The 17,400-nt window shown below is 44.0% G+C and overlaps 1 protein-coding gene across 2 annotated transcripts in view; it reads right to left on the reverse strand.

Annotated features, from left to right (window-relative positions):
• Window positions 1-3,295: 3,295 nt before the first annotated feature.
• Window positions 3,296-17,400, reverse strand: part of Cfap58 (cilia and flagella associated protein 58) — a 94,377-nt gene continuing 80,272 nt past the window's right edge. For both annotated transcript variants that reach the window (XM_021245600.2, XM_021245599.2), the window contains 3 exons: window positions 12,054-12,173; window positions 10,011-10,144; window positions 3,296-6,927 (listed from right to left, as the gene is read on the reverse strand). In XM_021245600.2, the coding sequence (XP_021101259.1) occupies window positions 6,819-6,927; window positions 10,011-10,144; window positions 12,054-12,173 (363 nt within the window). In that variant the 3' untranslated portion in view covers window positions 3,296-6,818. The remainder of the gene's footprint in view (window positions 6,928-10,010; window positions 10,145-12,053; window positions 12,174-17,400) is intronic.

Below are 17,400 nucleotides of genomic sequence, written 5' to 3' on the forward strand. Positions count from 1 at the left end.
AGACATAGAATCCAGGACACAAGAAGAGAGCTGGGCCTTTGAAAGGAGCATCTTACTTCTCAACGGAAGGGAAGTGGGGAAGGCATGCACCACTGCAAGTGGATTTGTGGGTAGGAAGATGATGCTTCCATACTCTCAATTAAGTGAAAGCAAGCTAGGAATTAAAGGTCAGAAGGGAAGAGGTGAGGAAGGGTGGCAGAAAGGAGGCAGAGGGAGTGCACTCACGCCAGGAGCCCTGCTAGTCCAGTACAGCAAGAGGATCGAGGGAGTTAAGTGTTCACATGGAAATAGTAGCAATTGTGGGCCACAAAATCTAGGCTACCTAAGGAGGAAGAGGAAAGAAAGATATGAATAGTGACAAAGTAGTACAATCAGCGTTTTGAAGGGCTCGGTGATGTTAGAAAACTGCTCACTGATTATTTTGGAACATATTATCTGGAAGAATAGGAAGCCATTATCAGAGAACAGAATGTTCCAAGTCAAGATATCAAGACTGGCGTTGTTGGTGTGGAAGGAATTGAGAGGCCAGGGAATTGTCACCTACAAAGTAACTGAAGTCTCCAGAAGCAATGAGAGTTGGAAGTGTGGAAAAGCATACCCTAAGCCAACAAGAACAGGTCTTTGGGGCACGAGGAGGGTACTCAGGAGGAGGGGAGGCAGAAGAATGCAATCCAAAGGGTTGGTGGGTGGTACAGCAGCACGGTTCAGCTTCACACACACACACTGGTGTTTGCAAAAACAAAAGCAGAAAAACAAAAGCAGTAATCCAGAGCAAGGATGACACCTCCTCAACTTGAAGATACGGTACATGTGATATTTAAAAAGAAAATGGTCTCCATCCGCAAAGACTACAGGGAAGCAAGGGTCAGCCATGCCTGCATGAGGACAGGGAGAGGAGGGGAATGTCCTCTCAGAGGAAAGGGAAGACATACGGAAGTTGTTCCCAGGTAAGAGTTCAGAGGCTTCCTGACAGAGACACAGAGAGACAGAAAGAGAGAGACTCAGGATAGAGGATCAGGTGAACCTCACTAGATTGGAGATTGGAATAAACTATGCAGTTGGACATGATTGGATTAATCAAACATGCTTATCGGTTCAAGTCCTGCCCTCAGACATCAAGTCCTGTGACCCAGGAAGTCACTTCCACACTCAACAGTGGAACTGTGTGTGTGTGAACATGGGCTTTTCTCATAAGATACTATGTGTAAAGCAACGATCCTCCAGCCTAGCTGAGCAGCACAGCTGCGGGGAGCTTGAAGAGATCCTGATGCCTGTGCCATGTCCAGGCCAAGGAAGTCAGAACCTCTCCAGAGGGACTCAGACTCTGGCACTGTCCAAAGCTCCCCAAGCAACTCCCTGTACCAGTGGGTTTGAGAACACGGATTGCTCTTCCAAAGATTCTGGGGTTTTAAAGCCCTTGGGATGGTGGATATTACTGGCACAGTGGAAGGAGAAGGAACTGCCTGTGTCCAAGCCAGAGAACAGTGTCATTTTGGAACCAAAAGAAAGAGTTCCTGGCATTCTGTCTCAGATGAAGTGTAAAAAAGACTAATCACTTGGGTGAAAGAGACACAACTGACACAATGTACTTTAATGGCCATTCAATCTTCTAATGTCTATTTAAAGAGCACAATATAAGGCCTCATAATCCAGTGAAGATTCTTGACCATATCCATCCAAATACAGTTAAGCAGTTTCTATGCTGTTTGGCATTCATCAACTGGCTGCTCACAAGAATCTTTTAAAACTTCCCAGGTTACTATTCAGAAGTAAGACGATTTTTAGATGGTAATAAAGCTGACAGCTATTAAGCACTGAGTGCCAAGCCCTGTGCAGATATTACACGCAGATTCCTGTGATCCTCATAACAACTCCGTGAGATGGAAACTATTATGTCCATTTTACAAATGAGAATCCAGAGGCTGGGAAGGTTACTTAACTTGCCAGAGATCAAACGGTTATAATTGGAAGGGTGTGGACTCAAATTAAAAAGAGATATTCGTACTACCGTGTTCTTTGCAGCATTAGTCACAGTGCTTTACAAAATCAACCTAAGTATCTATCAGCGGGTGAATTAATAAAGGAAGTGTGGTTTATATATACATGGAATGTGCACACTCCAGGCTTTGAAAAGAAGAAAGTCGTGTCATTAGCAACAGCATGGATGAGTGGAGAATATTATGCTGAGTGAGATAAGCCAGGCACAGAAAGACAAATGCCATAGGATCTCACAGATATGTGGGATCTTAGTAGAGAGTAGAATGGTGGTTTTACCAGAGGCCGGGAAGGGTGGGGAAGGAAAATAGAAAGGTGTAATCAAAGGGCACAAAGTTTCAATTTTAAAATCTATCGCGAAACAGGGTGACAATAGTCAACAGAAATATATTGAAGTTTTTCAACTTAACAAGTTTTTAGAAATGAACTCCTACTCCAAACGCACACCATACATAAAATGAACTCTAAATGCACCATTAACATAAACATAAAAACCAAGAGCTCTAATTAACTTCTAGAGAAAACTACAGGGAAAAAAAACCACTACTCTCTTGGAGTAGGCAACAATTACTTTTGACTAGAAAGCTATAAGCCCCATAAGAGAAAAAAGACTAAATTAGACCTCATTAAAGGTTAAAATATCTGCTTTTCAAAGTATACTGTTGAGAAAATGGAAAGGTAAGATACAGACTGAAAAAAATATTTGCTGTACATATATCTGACAAAGGTTTTGTATCTAGACTATACAAAGAATTTTTACAACCCAATAAGACAAAGATGCTTCACAAAATAAGACTCATGAGTGACTGAAATCACACAAAAAGATGCTTACTTATATTAGTCATCAGGGTATGCAAATGTAAACCTCATTCAGATATCACTGTCAAACAGAATGGCTTAAAAAATGCTGACGTTACCAAATATTGACAAGGATGTAGAACTGGAGTTCATACATTATTAGTAGAAATATAAAATAATACAATTAGGGAAAGAGTTTGGCATTTTCTTATCCAGATAAATGTACACATTCCCTTTGATCTAGCAATTCCTTTCCTTGGTATTTACCAAGAAAAACAATAACACAGGTCCATATAAAGACTTGTACATAAATTTTCATAATAGCTCAAACCTTGAAATGGCTTGAATTCCCATCAACTGGCACAATAAATAAATTGTGCTATTTCCATATACAGTAATAGAATATTGCTCTGTAATAAAAGTGAATGAATTATTACTACACATGGCAACATGGATGAATCTCAAAAAGCACTGAAAAAAAGTCAGGCACAAAAGACCATAGTGTATGATTCCATCTTTATGAAATTCCAGGAAAGACAAGACTAATGTAGAATGATGAAAAACAGATCCATGGTTGCTTCAGCCGGGTGGGGACTGGGATATTGACTTTCCAGGAGGCAAATGGGTATTGCCAGGAGCAAAAGATGTATAAGCTGCACATCTCTATATAAGTACATGTATACTTATTTTAAAGGTCCGAAAAGATACACCCCAAAGTACAAAACAGTAGTATTTCAAGGGTCCACAAAGTATGCAACAATTAGGAAGTACAGTTTGGGAACAGGTCAACCAGAACAAATGGAAGGTGTGTACAGGCAATCCTCAGGAATGAGGTCGGTGTCAGCCCAGGAAAACCAAAGTTCTCGGTGGGTAGCAGGATTACTGATGACCTTTTCCTTCTTTTTGCTTATCTGTAGTTTCTAATTTTCTATAACAATCAGGTACTTTAAAGTAAGAAAAATCTATTTTAATTATAAAAAAGAAAGGTACCCTGTTGATACCACATTTCCTACTGTTATAAAATTCTAATGGATCTCAAAACCCTAATGGAACTTTTGAATAATAGATTTGAGAAATGGTATACTAAAACAGCATTGAACTAGAAGTTAAAAATGGATAATGCTATAAAAATATTTTCCATCTACTACAATGAAAATGGTGAGCTATATTGTAGGTTATTTTACAATTTTAATATTTGAAAATGCCCTCCCTTTGCTCCTATCCCAGGTAGATCTCCATAAGATGGATCACGTTTAAGGGAGAGTAACTTTTGCAAATGGCTCTGCCCCTGAAATGCCATCCCACTCAAACTGCATGTTTTAATACTTTCCCATGGGTATCAGGTTTTCCTAGGTCGAACTTCAGAGTCTGCCTGAGCAAGTTGGGAAATCAAATGATAGTTATCAGCCCTGGGTGAAATTTGGCAGCAAAATGGCAGGCACGGCAAGAAGAACTGCTGCAGACTCTTCCTCCCTAGCTTCCATCATCTCTGCGGCTCCTCACAGCCATGGGCCTTTGCACCTAGCGATTCTTCAGAGGGAAGCACAATAAAAACCTGGCTCTGAGAGCAGGAGACCAGCAATGATGACCAGGGGGTCCCCTTTACCACGCTTCTCTCTGTTAATAGAGAAACTGAACCAGCTCCCCATCCGCCTGGCTGGGAGTCAATGAATGGCTCAGCAACAGGACTCCACTCCGAAACCCCCAGTGTAAAATTGTGCTACTATGTAATCTCCCAATGTTGCTTAACAGTGAAGCTCAAGTTTGTGATTTTAAAAGCACCTCCGCCCACTATGAGTTCACAGTTATCTTTCATGATTTGCAGGTCTCGCTGTTTTCCACAGCTCCTTCCTGTGCAGCAGCTGGATGGAAACAAGGGGACAAGGGGACAAGTGCTGCTTTTAAGCCCTTGGGCTGCTGGGGTGCACCGCAGAGAGGAGGTGGCCAGGCTGCCCCCTTCCTCGGCCTCCTTGCCCTGCTCCTCCGGGTGGGCATGAGGACTGCACCTGATGGAGTTGCCCGTCCGCTCCTGGAGCCGGCTTCCACCTGGGCTCCTGGGATGCCGTCGCCAGTAGGGCCCGAACACCCTGCCCCAGGCCATGAAGAGAAAGAGGAAGGGGAGTTCAGCAGGGGCCAGCGGAGTCTTTGGTCTGACTACATGAAACTGACAACGCTGACTTCTGAAGGTGAAGGGTCACCTCGTCCCCAGAGCAGAATTATAAGAAATATACTGATGTTTTTATAAGGCACACAGTATACAAGATAGTTGTGAATTACCAAGTCCAGCTTCATCAGGACACTTCAGTGTCATCCACCCTCTAATGGGATCACAATCACCTTTACAGTCGGCAAGCATTATGAAGCAACTTTCTCCTCTAATTCCAGCACATCCTCCTCTCTTATGTAGTAAGAATGATGCCAGATGTTTATCGGAAGGCCACTGTGTGGCTCCCGTTGTTCTAACTCATCCGATCTTCAGAACAACTCTGTTGCTGTAATAAATTGGACCCTGAACACAGCTGCTGTCTCCAAGTCTCCGCCACACTGAGAGCAGGAATCCCACTCGGTTCACCTGGGGAAGGCAGCCTCTTGGGAAGCCACTCCAGGACTCTGGTTGGAGACAGCTGGGCTGCAGTCAGCAGATCCCTAGGTGAGTGGGAAGTGTCCAGCGCTGTTCCTTTTGTCTAAATAATGACTGGCTCCTGGAGAAGCCTACCTGAGAGCGGATACTAGCCTTGGGGGCTGAAGGGGCTGCTGGACCCCCAAGAAGATCCCACTGGGTCCCGCCTCCCAGAACAGTCTGAGCAAACATCTGAGCTCACTGGCGTCCCTGTTCTTCACACTGGGAATTGAGATTCCTTAGCACAAATGGAATGCTGTAATGAGCCCTTTACATTGCTCATTTGGTGCTGAGCTACGTATGGCTCAATAATTTAATAAAAACTACAACAATCAAGTTATTGTGAGAGGGATGGCCAGAGGGTCCTCACACAATAGCACTGAATGAACGCTCTTCACGAGGACACTGTGAACCGATGCCCAAATAGTGGTAGCTACAATAAAAAGAAAACATGATGGAGTCAACGGCTCAGAATGCTGGCTGGTAACCTGGGGCCAAAGGGCTCGCTGTGCTGAGAAATTCCACTCTCAACAGTGAGGTCCACGGAGGATGCCAGCCCGGCCCCTCCACTGACGGTCCTGGTCCCGAGTCAGGTCTTTGTTTTTTGTTTTTTTGTGGTTTTTTTGGTACCAGGGATCGAACTCGGGTCCTTGCATTTGCAAGGCAGGTGGCGGAACCACTGAGCTAAATCCCCAGCCCACCTTGAGTCAGGTCTTTATGTTAAACATTTCTCACAGTAATTTCCAACTTTAACTACAGACTCTACTAAGGCAAAGATCAAAATCTCTACAATGGTTCTTCCTTTTTCTTTTTTACAATGAAGTATTTATTGGTCTATCTCTTTGGAATAGATTTTCCTACCCCAGGCCTGAAAAAATATTCCACTCAGAAATCATTCTCAGAACACTTCACATACTCGAGAGTTTGTCCTTCTTACTCATCTCATGCAATGACTTGGTCACGAGGAGTAATTAAAACGGACTGTTAGCAAGATGAGAGGAGATGTGTTCCATTTCAAAAATATTTTAGAATATAAAACCTTCAAGTACATAAATAGCTATAATAGAAAAATGAAGATCCCAAGCTTCATCCATGTGGAGCATCTACATCTGGTGCATTTCAAATCAACGGATGTAGTTGTAACAAAAATCTGCTTCCTTCCGTGGGTCAGCCTAATTGAGTAGAAAGGATTATAATCTGCTCATGTCCGTGTGGTCCAGGCAAAATAGCATCACCTGAGTATGTACGAGTATGCTAGCTCTGCATTCCTTTCCATCCTGGAATCTGGGCACCTGATTTTCCTAGATATTAATGATCCAAGGGTTATAAAAATGCTTCCTCAAAACTGTTCCTGTGCCAATTCCCTTTCGTGAGCTGTTCGATGGACCCAGCCAGAAGCTTGTAGTTAGGACTTCACCTTGGGTGTCTTGGTGAGGGGAAATCCACCCCCAATAAAATGAGGGCCAGGAGGTTTGGCGATCAAGGTGTTATCTATGGGTAGTTTGTCTTTGTTCCTGTAAGAGAGGAGGCGACAGTTAATATCTTTTTTCCTCCTCTACTTTTATGTTCTGCAAATTTCTAGGGTGAATTAGCCACTGAAAGCAATTTTGATTAAAGCTTCTAGTTTTAGACAAGGCGGTTGTGTAAATGTAATTAGGTGTTCGTTGCTAACACACAGAGTCAGGGGAAGACAATGTGCTTTCCTAATGCTGATCTAAATGTGGACAGAAGACCTCATTATGACTCAAACAATGATTTGGTGGCTTCTGACTTGTAATCAACTTCCTGTTTAAAAAAAATTTTTTTTTGTTTCGTTCCAGGCATCAACCAGAAGAACTTTCTGTTAGCTCAATTATAGTGACTAACTCATCATTTATCACCTGGCACATTCCAAAGTTCAGGTTGCAACTCATAAATATTTACTGCACATAATGTATCTCATCAAACTTGGGCATTTACAAAATACAGAATTTCCTGGAACTCTAGACAAGCAACAATTATCACTAGGAATAGTCAAACTTGGGGAAGAAGAATAAGATGGTGTTCTTGGCAACAGATAAAAAGAGCTGAGATGATACGCTATGTATGAACTGCTATTTTATAAAGGGCATGTGTGAGCAGAACATCCACAGAGCACCCTAAATTATTCCATTTGGAAATAACCTTAGAGGATTGGTTAATGGAGCCAGCTATCTCTTAGCAGGAGTGATTTCATCACCACGAATAACCATCCTCCCTAAACAGGACTAAAGCTTCAGCCTTGAGTGTGCCCAGCAAAGAGGATTCCTGCATGTTCTCTGGCAACTTGTCCGGCCCTGACTGGTGTGAGATGCAGGCCGAACTCACCTCCCTCCCTTCCCCTGCCTGCCCTTGCCTTAGATAACCTAAATTTTCCTTTCTGAAGGAACTTAAGCTTAATGCTCCTGGCTTGGTCTAAGCTGACTAATGGGAATACTGTCTCCTTTACATTATCGTTTTAATGTATTTATAGACCATTATAATGACTCCCTGCAGCCTTCTTCCTTCCAATCTAAACCATCTCAGCACTTTAGTTCCTGGGCATATTTTTTTCCAACACCTTCATCTCTTTTGCTATGAACTCAGCTCTCTGTCTACCAGTTTATGTCCCCAGCCAGGCGGAACCCCCAGTGAAGCCAGGTCAAAGTGGCTACCTCTGATGAGCATTCAAGGACAAGAAGAGGACAGGTAAAGGCAAAGGTTCCAGAGCAGCATTGCCCTATGCATCTTTCTGCAGTAATGGAATAGCGCTTGAAACGCAGCCAGTGCGACTGAGGAATAGAACCTTAAATCTGCTTTAGGAGAAATGTATTTGCATTTAAAAGGCCACAGTGGCATCATGGTTCCAGTGGATGGGGCGCTGAGAAGGGCTGGCTGAGCCCACGGAAGCTGGCTCCTTATGTTCCCTGTGTCCAGCAAAAGATGCAATGCTCAGTTAGGTCAAAGAAGACTCAGCCCAGGGCCAAGGCAGGGAGGAGATTGGGCTCCCGAACCACAATGGTCAATGTTTAGCCACACTGGCTGCTAGGAGCTGTGTACACTGGACCACTGGATGCAGGGTGAGAGCTTCCACTGAGTATAGAATGAAGGCATCAGAGCGCCTATTTATGCTTTTAACTTTATTGGTACACTTTTTGGGGGGAGTACTGGGGATTGAACTTTATGCTTTTATCTTTAAAAGTTAACAATGGGATTTTACTTATAGTTACAAAATGACAGTAACATGTAATTTATACATTTAAATATATGGAGATAAATCTGAAACTATTCTGAAATAAAAATTTTATTTAAAAAATATGTATATATATGGTATGTACATATGGTAGGAGGAGCTGGAAGAATCTTTTATGGATCAGAGTATGTGGTCAAAGCTTGAAGACCAATGAGCTAGACACCTGCCTCTTGTGGGAATTGGCCATGTCGGCATTTTCTAAGCACCACTGTGATATCCTAAAAGGAAAAGAAATCTATAGTGTTTCCCCTCCGTTATTCATTTAATTCACATCTTTAATCTCGTGGTTTGCAGGTTTCTATGTACATGAAGAGCACCTGAGTGTTTCATTGAATTATAGATTCCTGAGGCCTACCCTGAGCCTGCAGGCTCTGAAGGGCTGGAAATGGGACCTGGGAACCTGGATGTTTAAAAAAATCTCACTAGAGATTGTAAATCAGATAGTTGCTACACCCACCCACACATTAAGACTTATCTAAATGAAAGCCGTACTTTACTCTCCCAAGGGGGCATCTAAATGGGGAACTGGAGGAGTCCTGATTTACAAGAAGGGCAGATTTGTATTGGCAAGTGAATTTGCATCCAGTCACTTTATATGCCGTTTGCCTCTATCAGATCGTAGTCCGATGCATTTGAACTATATTTCCCATGTCCCTGAAATGCCCATGAAAATGAAATACCATAATGTAAGGCGCTACTGAATTAACGGAATGATTTTGGAAATGCCATGCAGTCAAACCAAGTTTCAGACCCACTGATTCATTTGGGTTTTCTACCCTGGCCTAGGACCAGGCAAAGAACAATAGTACAGTGAAGGGAACGTTTATCGTCAACACATGGGCACCTGAAACTCCAAATGTGAACTTCACATTTGCACTATCATCTCCCAGAACAGTGGCTCATGGCAGATACTGAATCGTAGATGATGGTTCAGAGACAGTTTATTTACAGTACAGGAAGGGCTCATAATTAGAGTGGTGCAGCTACACGGTTAGGAAGAACAGTTGTGCCAAGACCTGACCCTCAGCAAAAGTGCACGTGGTTTTCATTATAAATTTGCTTCAGCCTGTACACAGCTCATTTCCAAACTATAGAAGAGCATGGAGGACCCCAGCATGCTCCTCCTGTCCCAAGTTAGAACCACCAGTGAGCAGCTGCTATGGAACTCCTGTTAGGGTCCTAAGGAACGGCTCATGTGAACCAGTTAGTGACCTGCGGAATGACATCAGTTCACCCTGCGATTCAGTTTACCCTGCGGAAGTTTGCAACTCTATGAGTATTCACCAAATATTTTCTTATGAGCAGGTAATAGGCACAACAAAATCAGAATATTTGACTAATGCTTACTTTTGAATAAGCTCTTTACGTTTCTGAGCAAGGTATTTCTTCTTTACATTTATCAGTTCGTTGCCAAGTTTCTCGATCTCATACTTATATTCTTGGCTCTGTGATTCATACATATTCAATTCTGAAGACAAAACCTAATGTGGCAAATAAAGCAGCATTAGCAAAAGACACAGGGAGAAACAATATCCTTCCCTGAAAATGTTTTAATCTACCATCTACCTCCCTGGGGCTAGAGGTCTGTACCAATGGACAAGTTCAACAGATACTCTACTTGTTTCCCAGGCTCAAGGTCCTTGTCTGAGTAAAACCCTGGCCAAGACTCATAATCAAGGACAAACGTAAATGAAACCTCATTCTTCCACTTAAAAAGAGAACTACCAGGTGAGACTCAAACAGCGAAGATGAATGGTGTAATATGTTTCCAGGAATATTGTGAATAGAGACAGAAGAGCTCCTAGACACACTTTCTATAATTGCTTTTAAAATCTTTAAAAATATATATTCAAGAAAGATACCACTAGGGAATGCGATTCATCTCAGGATTATGGTAAAAATTATTCTGAAATCATTCTGCCACCACCACTAGCAGGCATTCAATTTATGCGTTTGCCCAGGTGGTTGTTCTGGTTGGGGCTATTCACCGGCCGCCATTTATCCCAGCACCTGTACACTCACCTCCAGGGAAACAGGCGGCAGTGGCATGTGCCCAGGAGAGCCCAATACAAGCAAGGCAGGACTGCGATAAGAACCCTGATCACCCACCTCCCATGGCTGTGTTCAGTGGATGCCACTGGTCTTGGGCTGAACCAAATAAAACACAAAGCAAGCCCAAGCTAGGGTGCGGTCCCCACCAGAACCAGGCGAGGAAAGGCAGGCTGTTGTTCTGAAGGCATGCAGTAGACTCCACGTATGCTTCCTCTTGCGTGTTAGTTTAAAGGTTTGCACAAAAGGGACATGTGTGCTGAGTATTCATCTGCCTCTGAACACTTTATTTTTAATTGCTGCAAAAATTATTCTGACCACCCTATCATAGCCTGCACACATGACTTTCATGTTGGAAGAAAACCTGTGCTCCTGCTAAACGCTGGGAATGAGACTCTGTTTCCAAACAATGAATGGGAAGTTCCTGAGTCCAGATGACATGGAGCAGTTGGACGAGCCCAGTACCACCTCCCTCAGAGCCTCTTTCTGTACAAGGTCACATTTCATCATAAGCAAAAAACCCGGACATCCTGAGATCAAGAGTTAAACAAAGTATCCAAAGACTCCTGTGAGAGCCATTTTTGGCCATCCAGAGCTAAGTGTGGTAAAACAGACGTGTGCTTTCCCATCCTGACAAAATTAAAAAGTAAATCTTAAAATTTTGTCTGATATTCAACTGCCCCAAAGAACAAAAATAAAAGCATATGTCCCGTGCAGAGCTCAAATTTAATCTCTGTATACGTGCGTGAAATGAACAGAGTAATTTGAAAATTAATGTTCTAACTGGATGGTTTCATCTGCCCCTTTTGTGTAAAAGGGCACAATTCGACACTGGCAGGCAGCAACTGGCAGGTTAGTGCCAGAAGCCAGAGACGCTTGGTGCACTCAGCAGCTGTATGCTCAGAACTTGGTTAGTGCACCAAGAATAGGGAGCATTTATTTGCTCAGCGCGGAAAGCTCAAAATACAGTGTGAGCACACACCGTTTTTCAGAAAATGTCCAAAAGGAAAACACAATAGGAAAACACCCTATCTCTCCAGCTGAGGCCCTTGTGTTACTTAGAAGGGACTCCTGCTGACAGAAGTCTGGCATGATTCCCTCTCTCTTCCCCGGCCACTGTCGGCCATCTGGGCGTGAGCAGCAGCATTTCCTTCCAGTGGAGGGAGTGGCAGGAACCTGCACTGGCACAGTGATGGGCTTCAGCAGCCAACGGCGTTTGAGGTGTGAAGTCCTCTGCATCGTCTTGTGGTCCTCCACACCAACCCTGGCTCCCAGATCGCCTGCCATTGCTTTCCTCCTCCCGCAACTCTCTCTTCCCTTGCCCGCAGCGAGCGGCCTCACCTTCAGCTGCTTGGTCTTCTCCCGCAGGGTGTGCCGATAGATCTGCAGCTGTTCTGCAGCCTCGGGGCCAGGCTGCCGTGCCAAGATGTGCTTCAGTTCCATGTACAGTTTCTCCTTCTCCTGTGCAGAGCAGAACCCAGGACAAAGATTCACAGCTCCATCCAGCCAAGAAAGTGCCTTTGGCCCGCAGCAGGGGTGGATTGGGGCCATCCTACGCTGCTACTACACTCACTTGCTGATTCCCACCCTCGCCGAGGGCCCAGGTGTGCCCAGTGCTTGGGTCCACATAGGGAGACGATGACCACGAGACAGTTCCCCGGTGACGGACATGACACGGACAGACACGACACGGGGTCACACGACTGTGAGACAAAGGTGGCAGTGGAGGGTCCCAGCCAAGGGCTGCGGCCAGAGAAAGCAGGAGGGGCTGTGCTGGGAGGTTTCACAAAACTGAGTAGGGGCTTCCCCAAGCAAAGAGAGAAAAGATGAGTTTTTCAGGCCAAAGTCCCATGGTGGGGCAGGAGCATCACGAGTTCAGCTCTGCAGGAGTGCGAAGCAGGAGGGGAGTAGGAGGGGAGAGCGGAGCCAGGCCTACGGTGAGAGCAGGCTGCTTCCAGACTGCACCTGTCAGGCAACTGGGAGCCAGGGACAAGGCTGGTTATCTTCAGAGGGTCGAGTCGAACCCAAAGCAGAGTGCAAGAGGAGGAGGCTGACTGCCCAGGGCCCCTGCAGGCCGAAGACGAGGCTGGCCAGAGCCCAGGCACCTAGGAGGGAAGGTAAACCGTGTGAAAGCACGAGCAACATCCGCAGCATCTGCAGCATTCGGTGAGTGACGAGACAAGCGAGGAAGGAAGGAACAGGTGCTAAGAGGACTCCAGAGTCTCTGACCCGGAACCCTGGGGACGGGGTGGGGTGGGGTGGGAGGGGGTGAAGGGACAGAGGGAGGAGGAAGGGGTGTCCTGAGGGAAGTGCTGCTACCGGTCAGAGTGAGGCCACCGAACCTGGGTCCTGAGGGAATCCGAGAAGAGCTGAAAACCTGGCCCTGTGCGGAGACTTACAGGACAAACTGAGGGAGAACGGCTGGATCACTGGGAGAACCAGAGCCAAGGGAGGGGTAAAGAAGGGAGAACAGAGGAAGCAAGCGCAGGAGAGTGACAGTAAGGCCCCAGGCACAGAAAAGGCAGCTGTTTGGAAGAGGAGGAACATGAGTGGCCAGCGGCATGAAGGAGGCAAGGAGAAGAAACAGAGACTGGAAAGAGCTCCAGGTGAGGCTTTAGGACATGCTGGCTGACCACGTCCACTCAGACAGGCCACAGTGGCATGTGGGAAGCAAAAGTCACACAGGTTGAAGAATAAATCCATGGCGCATTCCTGTGATCCCAACACTTGAGCAGCGGGGACCCGAGAATCACAAGTTCGAGGCCAGCCTGGAGTGCACACCAAGACTCTGTCTCAAAAAGAAATCAGAAGGAAGTAAAGAAAGTGAGCCTTTTAAGAAATACGACAACATGAGAAGAAAAGAGACCTGGAAATGTTTCCCCAGGATAATGAGGATGGCAAATTTGCAGGACTAAAAGAAAGGATTTCCTGGGAACCCAGAGCAAATCAGATTTCCATAACTTAATTTAAACAGTGAGTAATATAGAATCCTCATTGGTATCCTAGAGTTTAATTGCTCGTAATGTGTTCTCAGATCTTTGCACTAAAGATACTACATACAAGCAAACATTCACTTCTAAACCATTTCAATTCTAGATTCCCATATCTCTAATGTGCAATAATTTGAACAAACATTGATAAAGACTAATATGTCTACTCATTAGTCTCTATACACACTTATTTCCTTAAGGTAATTGTGTTAAAGAAAAAACTATAGGTACGAGCTCTCATTAAATAAAACATCCAATCAAATAGAAATAATTCCAACCTAGAGCTATGCAATCCTGGCATGGGCATCAAATAATCTATTTTTGCCAGAGCACACAAAAGCCATTAAAAAAAATAGCTAAACTTCATTGTTACCTTTTTTTTAGTTTTTCCTTCCCCTGGCCAAATTATAGAAACCTTGTTACTAAACATAGCTCTACCTACAGAAGTGTGTTTGCAATTTAAAGATTAGTTGGATGAAATAAGCCTCTGGAGAAATACACGAAAAAGAATCCTCTTGCCATTTAAGACATAATTCCAGAAATGACAAGGAAACGCAAAAGCCCATGCTAAAGAAAACTTGAATAGAATTGCAAAGTAGTGATTTTCCTTTGCCATACACCACCCCGTCTTACCTTACAATATAATCTTCACAGTAAATGGATGTAGCAAGCAATGAAAACGATTATTGGGGGTGAGTTTATTTTCTACAGGCACTTAACACCTGCTCTGTTGGAAAAATAACACTTGTGACAAGGCTTCAAGATTCAATTTGAAAAGGGTACAATGCATGTGGAGAAGCCCATGAAACAGTTTGTCCATTTCTTTCCTCTCACCTTTCTTTATTCCAGAATACCAGTAGACTTGATAAGTAAAAAGCCCCACAATGATGAAGAGGAAGCCATCTAGTTTGGAATGGAACAATGGCTAAAACTGAAAAGAGCATCTTACCCCAAGAACTGTGAAACATTTCACATGGTAATTCTTTTCTATTTCTCATGGCAGATAAAAAGCAGAAAGACACAAAGTCTAGAGGGAGCAAATACTATTGCCTTGCTTCATAGGTCAGTGGGAATCGCCACATGGGCAAAGTCCTTCGACAAGTCAAAAACCTAGTTGTAACATACCAGAGAATCATTTTTCCATGCCACACCCCCTCCCAGTCTTACGAGACGTGCTATCAGCTTGAAAAACTCTGACTCAAATTGAGCCACGAAATTCCTAAAGACCATGTGATAACACCAATGTAAGAATCAAGCCATCAATCCAACCTGTCAATCAATCCAACATCAAACCCAGGTTGGACGTAAAGGGTAAGAGGTAAACTCCTCCACCTCCTCACCCATGCCATCAGAACAACAGTGCCCACCTCCCCTAACAGGAAGTGGTTTCTGATACAGAGTAGAAGACACTGTCATTCACCCCTCCCCTATCTTATTCCATCACTTCCAGTTTTTTAAGGCTGTACAATGAGCGGAAGTGGGTTTATTTTAAAGAAAAACTGAGCAACTGAACAGGGAGGCCCCACAAGTGTGGAGAAAAATGAAGAAACTGAATGAATTAAAATTAAAACAGTCAGAGAGTGCTTAGTGACATAACTCGGGGGAAGCAATGTGTGCGTGCTTAGGGTGGGTGGAAGGAACCTGGAATGAAACTTTAGGAACTCAGACTGGGCTGCACCCGAAGATGCAACAATGGCAAGGAGTGGCTAGAATGTATCACCAGGCAGGAATTTTGGTCTGTACTTTCAGTGGAGTTGATAAAAATCAAAGTGAAGGCTGGTCAGCATTAACATGCTAGCCATGTGGATCATACAGATTTGTATTTTGGGAGAAAGTGCTAGTAATTTAGATAAATATGGAGAGTTTGATGGATTGAAGGTCTTAAATACGATTGTCTTCCAATTTATTTCTCTCCTAACCCTGTACAAGGGCCAACCAAGCTCTTCAAACATTGCGCAATGGTGTGTATAATAACCCCATTTAGAGACAAAGCATGCAATTCTGTTATAAAGAGAATCTATCTTATGCAACAGAGATTCATTAGCTGTCCAATGTATATTGTCTCCATAAGCCAGCAGTGGCAGAAGCAGCTGCCTTGTAATACATACCCTGCCCTTCTTCATTAAGCCCCATCCATTCCTCTTTAAACCTAGTCAATTCATTTGTCACTTGGTTAGAAGTACCATATGTCAATGAAACATCATAAGAAAATCATAATACTTTATTTGCTCAGCAAAAAAGACTGCATCTTCTGATTGGCATTTCTTTTTTCAGTGTATTCACGGTGCACATCAATAGTACTGTGTAGCATGCTTCAGTCTTTCAATTAGTTTATGAACAGCTATCCTGGAGTAAGGCTAGACTATTAAGACCAAGAGATTAGTTTTCTCTGTGGCTGAACATCTCTCGAGAGCACTAACTGTGGGATGCCCATCTTTGAAATGATATTCTCTTCCTAGACTTTCCATCCTCTCAGTTGGACAGACTGTCAGACGTATGATCATGGATTCTTTGGCTGCAGGAGCCTGCCAAGTTATGCTGGATAATAGCATATCTTGTTGTCAATATTGGCTGAGTACAGTGGGAAGAAATTAATTCTAGCATTAGCTTCAAATAATGCTGTCATTATTGGTGACAGTCCGTAATTCCAACTGGAAACTCCAGAAACACAATCACTCAGACTTCAGGGATTTGTATTTTACCTGACAATAAATTAAAAGTCTGCACTTTGAACAGTGTATGCAAAGAAAAAGCCAAGCTATTCCGGGAACAATTCGGAGGAAGCAACTGAGTTGCTCCCAGACTCCTTTCCCTCCCCAGCTGCAGTTTTGCAGGCACTGCCTGTTTCTACGCTGTCTCCTGCTCTGTGTCTTCGGTGAGGACAGAAGGTAGCTCACGCTCAGGGTGCACCCCAGTACCCCTCTTCCCTGGCTCGCCTACTCAGAGCAATAACTGACGGAGAGGAACTAATTTATTCTGTTTCTGTCTGACTGTTTGGCAAATGCCAGTGCATTGATTCACTCACCCCGGAGCCATCAATTTGCTTGGGCAAGAGTTTGGAGTAATTGCCTGGCCCCTTGAAAGAGCTGACTCGGGAAACAAGCAGCTTTCTTTCTGACCAGAGATGCGCATTTATCAACACCCACCAGAGCAGAAGCCACCATTCCAATGCCTGAGTCACGGGTACTCCATGGGAAGACAGCACCTCCTCTTCACCTCGGCTCACCCAGTGGGCTCAGAATAAGCCTGACCAAGAAACAAAGATCCTATAGCCACTCCTTCTGAAAAACACACACCTCACGGGATATACAGAAAAGCTCTTTTCCAGAATGTCAACAGACATCATCTATAGTCCTGCCTGCTTGCCGGGTTTGATCTTTATGAATCCATTCTTTAGCTCCAGTTGAGTTATGAGCCCTAGAGGTCAAAGCCATGATGATGGATCTCTCTCTCTCTCTCTCTCTCTCTCTCTCTCCAATGTATATATGATTGGAGATATATATATATATATCTCCATCTCGCTGTTGTGCTCGGCTCACTCTAGATGTTCAATAATTTTGGTGATTGGAACTATATTGGCAGCAAGCTATGCGCATTGTATTTTAGTAATATACATCAATAGAGGTACAGACATATTTCTGTTGAGGACTTTTACTGGAATTAGACCACTGGATTACACTTCTGGTGAGCAGAGCTCA

The sequence above is a fragment of the Heterocephalus glaber genome, unplaced genomic scaffold, assembly GCF_053883595.1.
Source record: "Heterocephalus glaber isolate CG9 unplaced genomic scaffold, H.glaber_assembly_v1.0 deba00001498, whole genome shotgun sequence".
Taxonomy (NCBI): Eukaryota; Metazoa; Chordata; class Mammalia; order Rodentia; family Bathyergidae; genus Heterocephalus; species Heterocephalus glaber.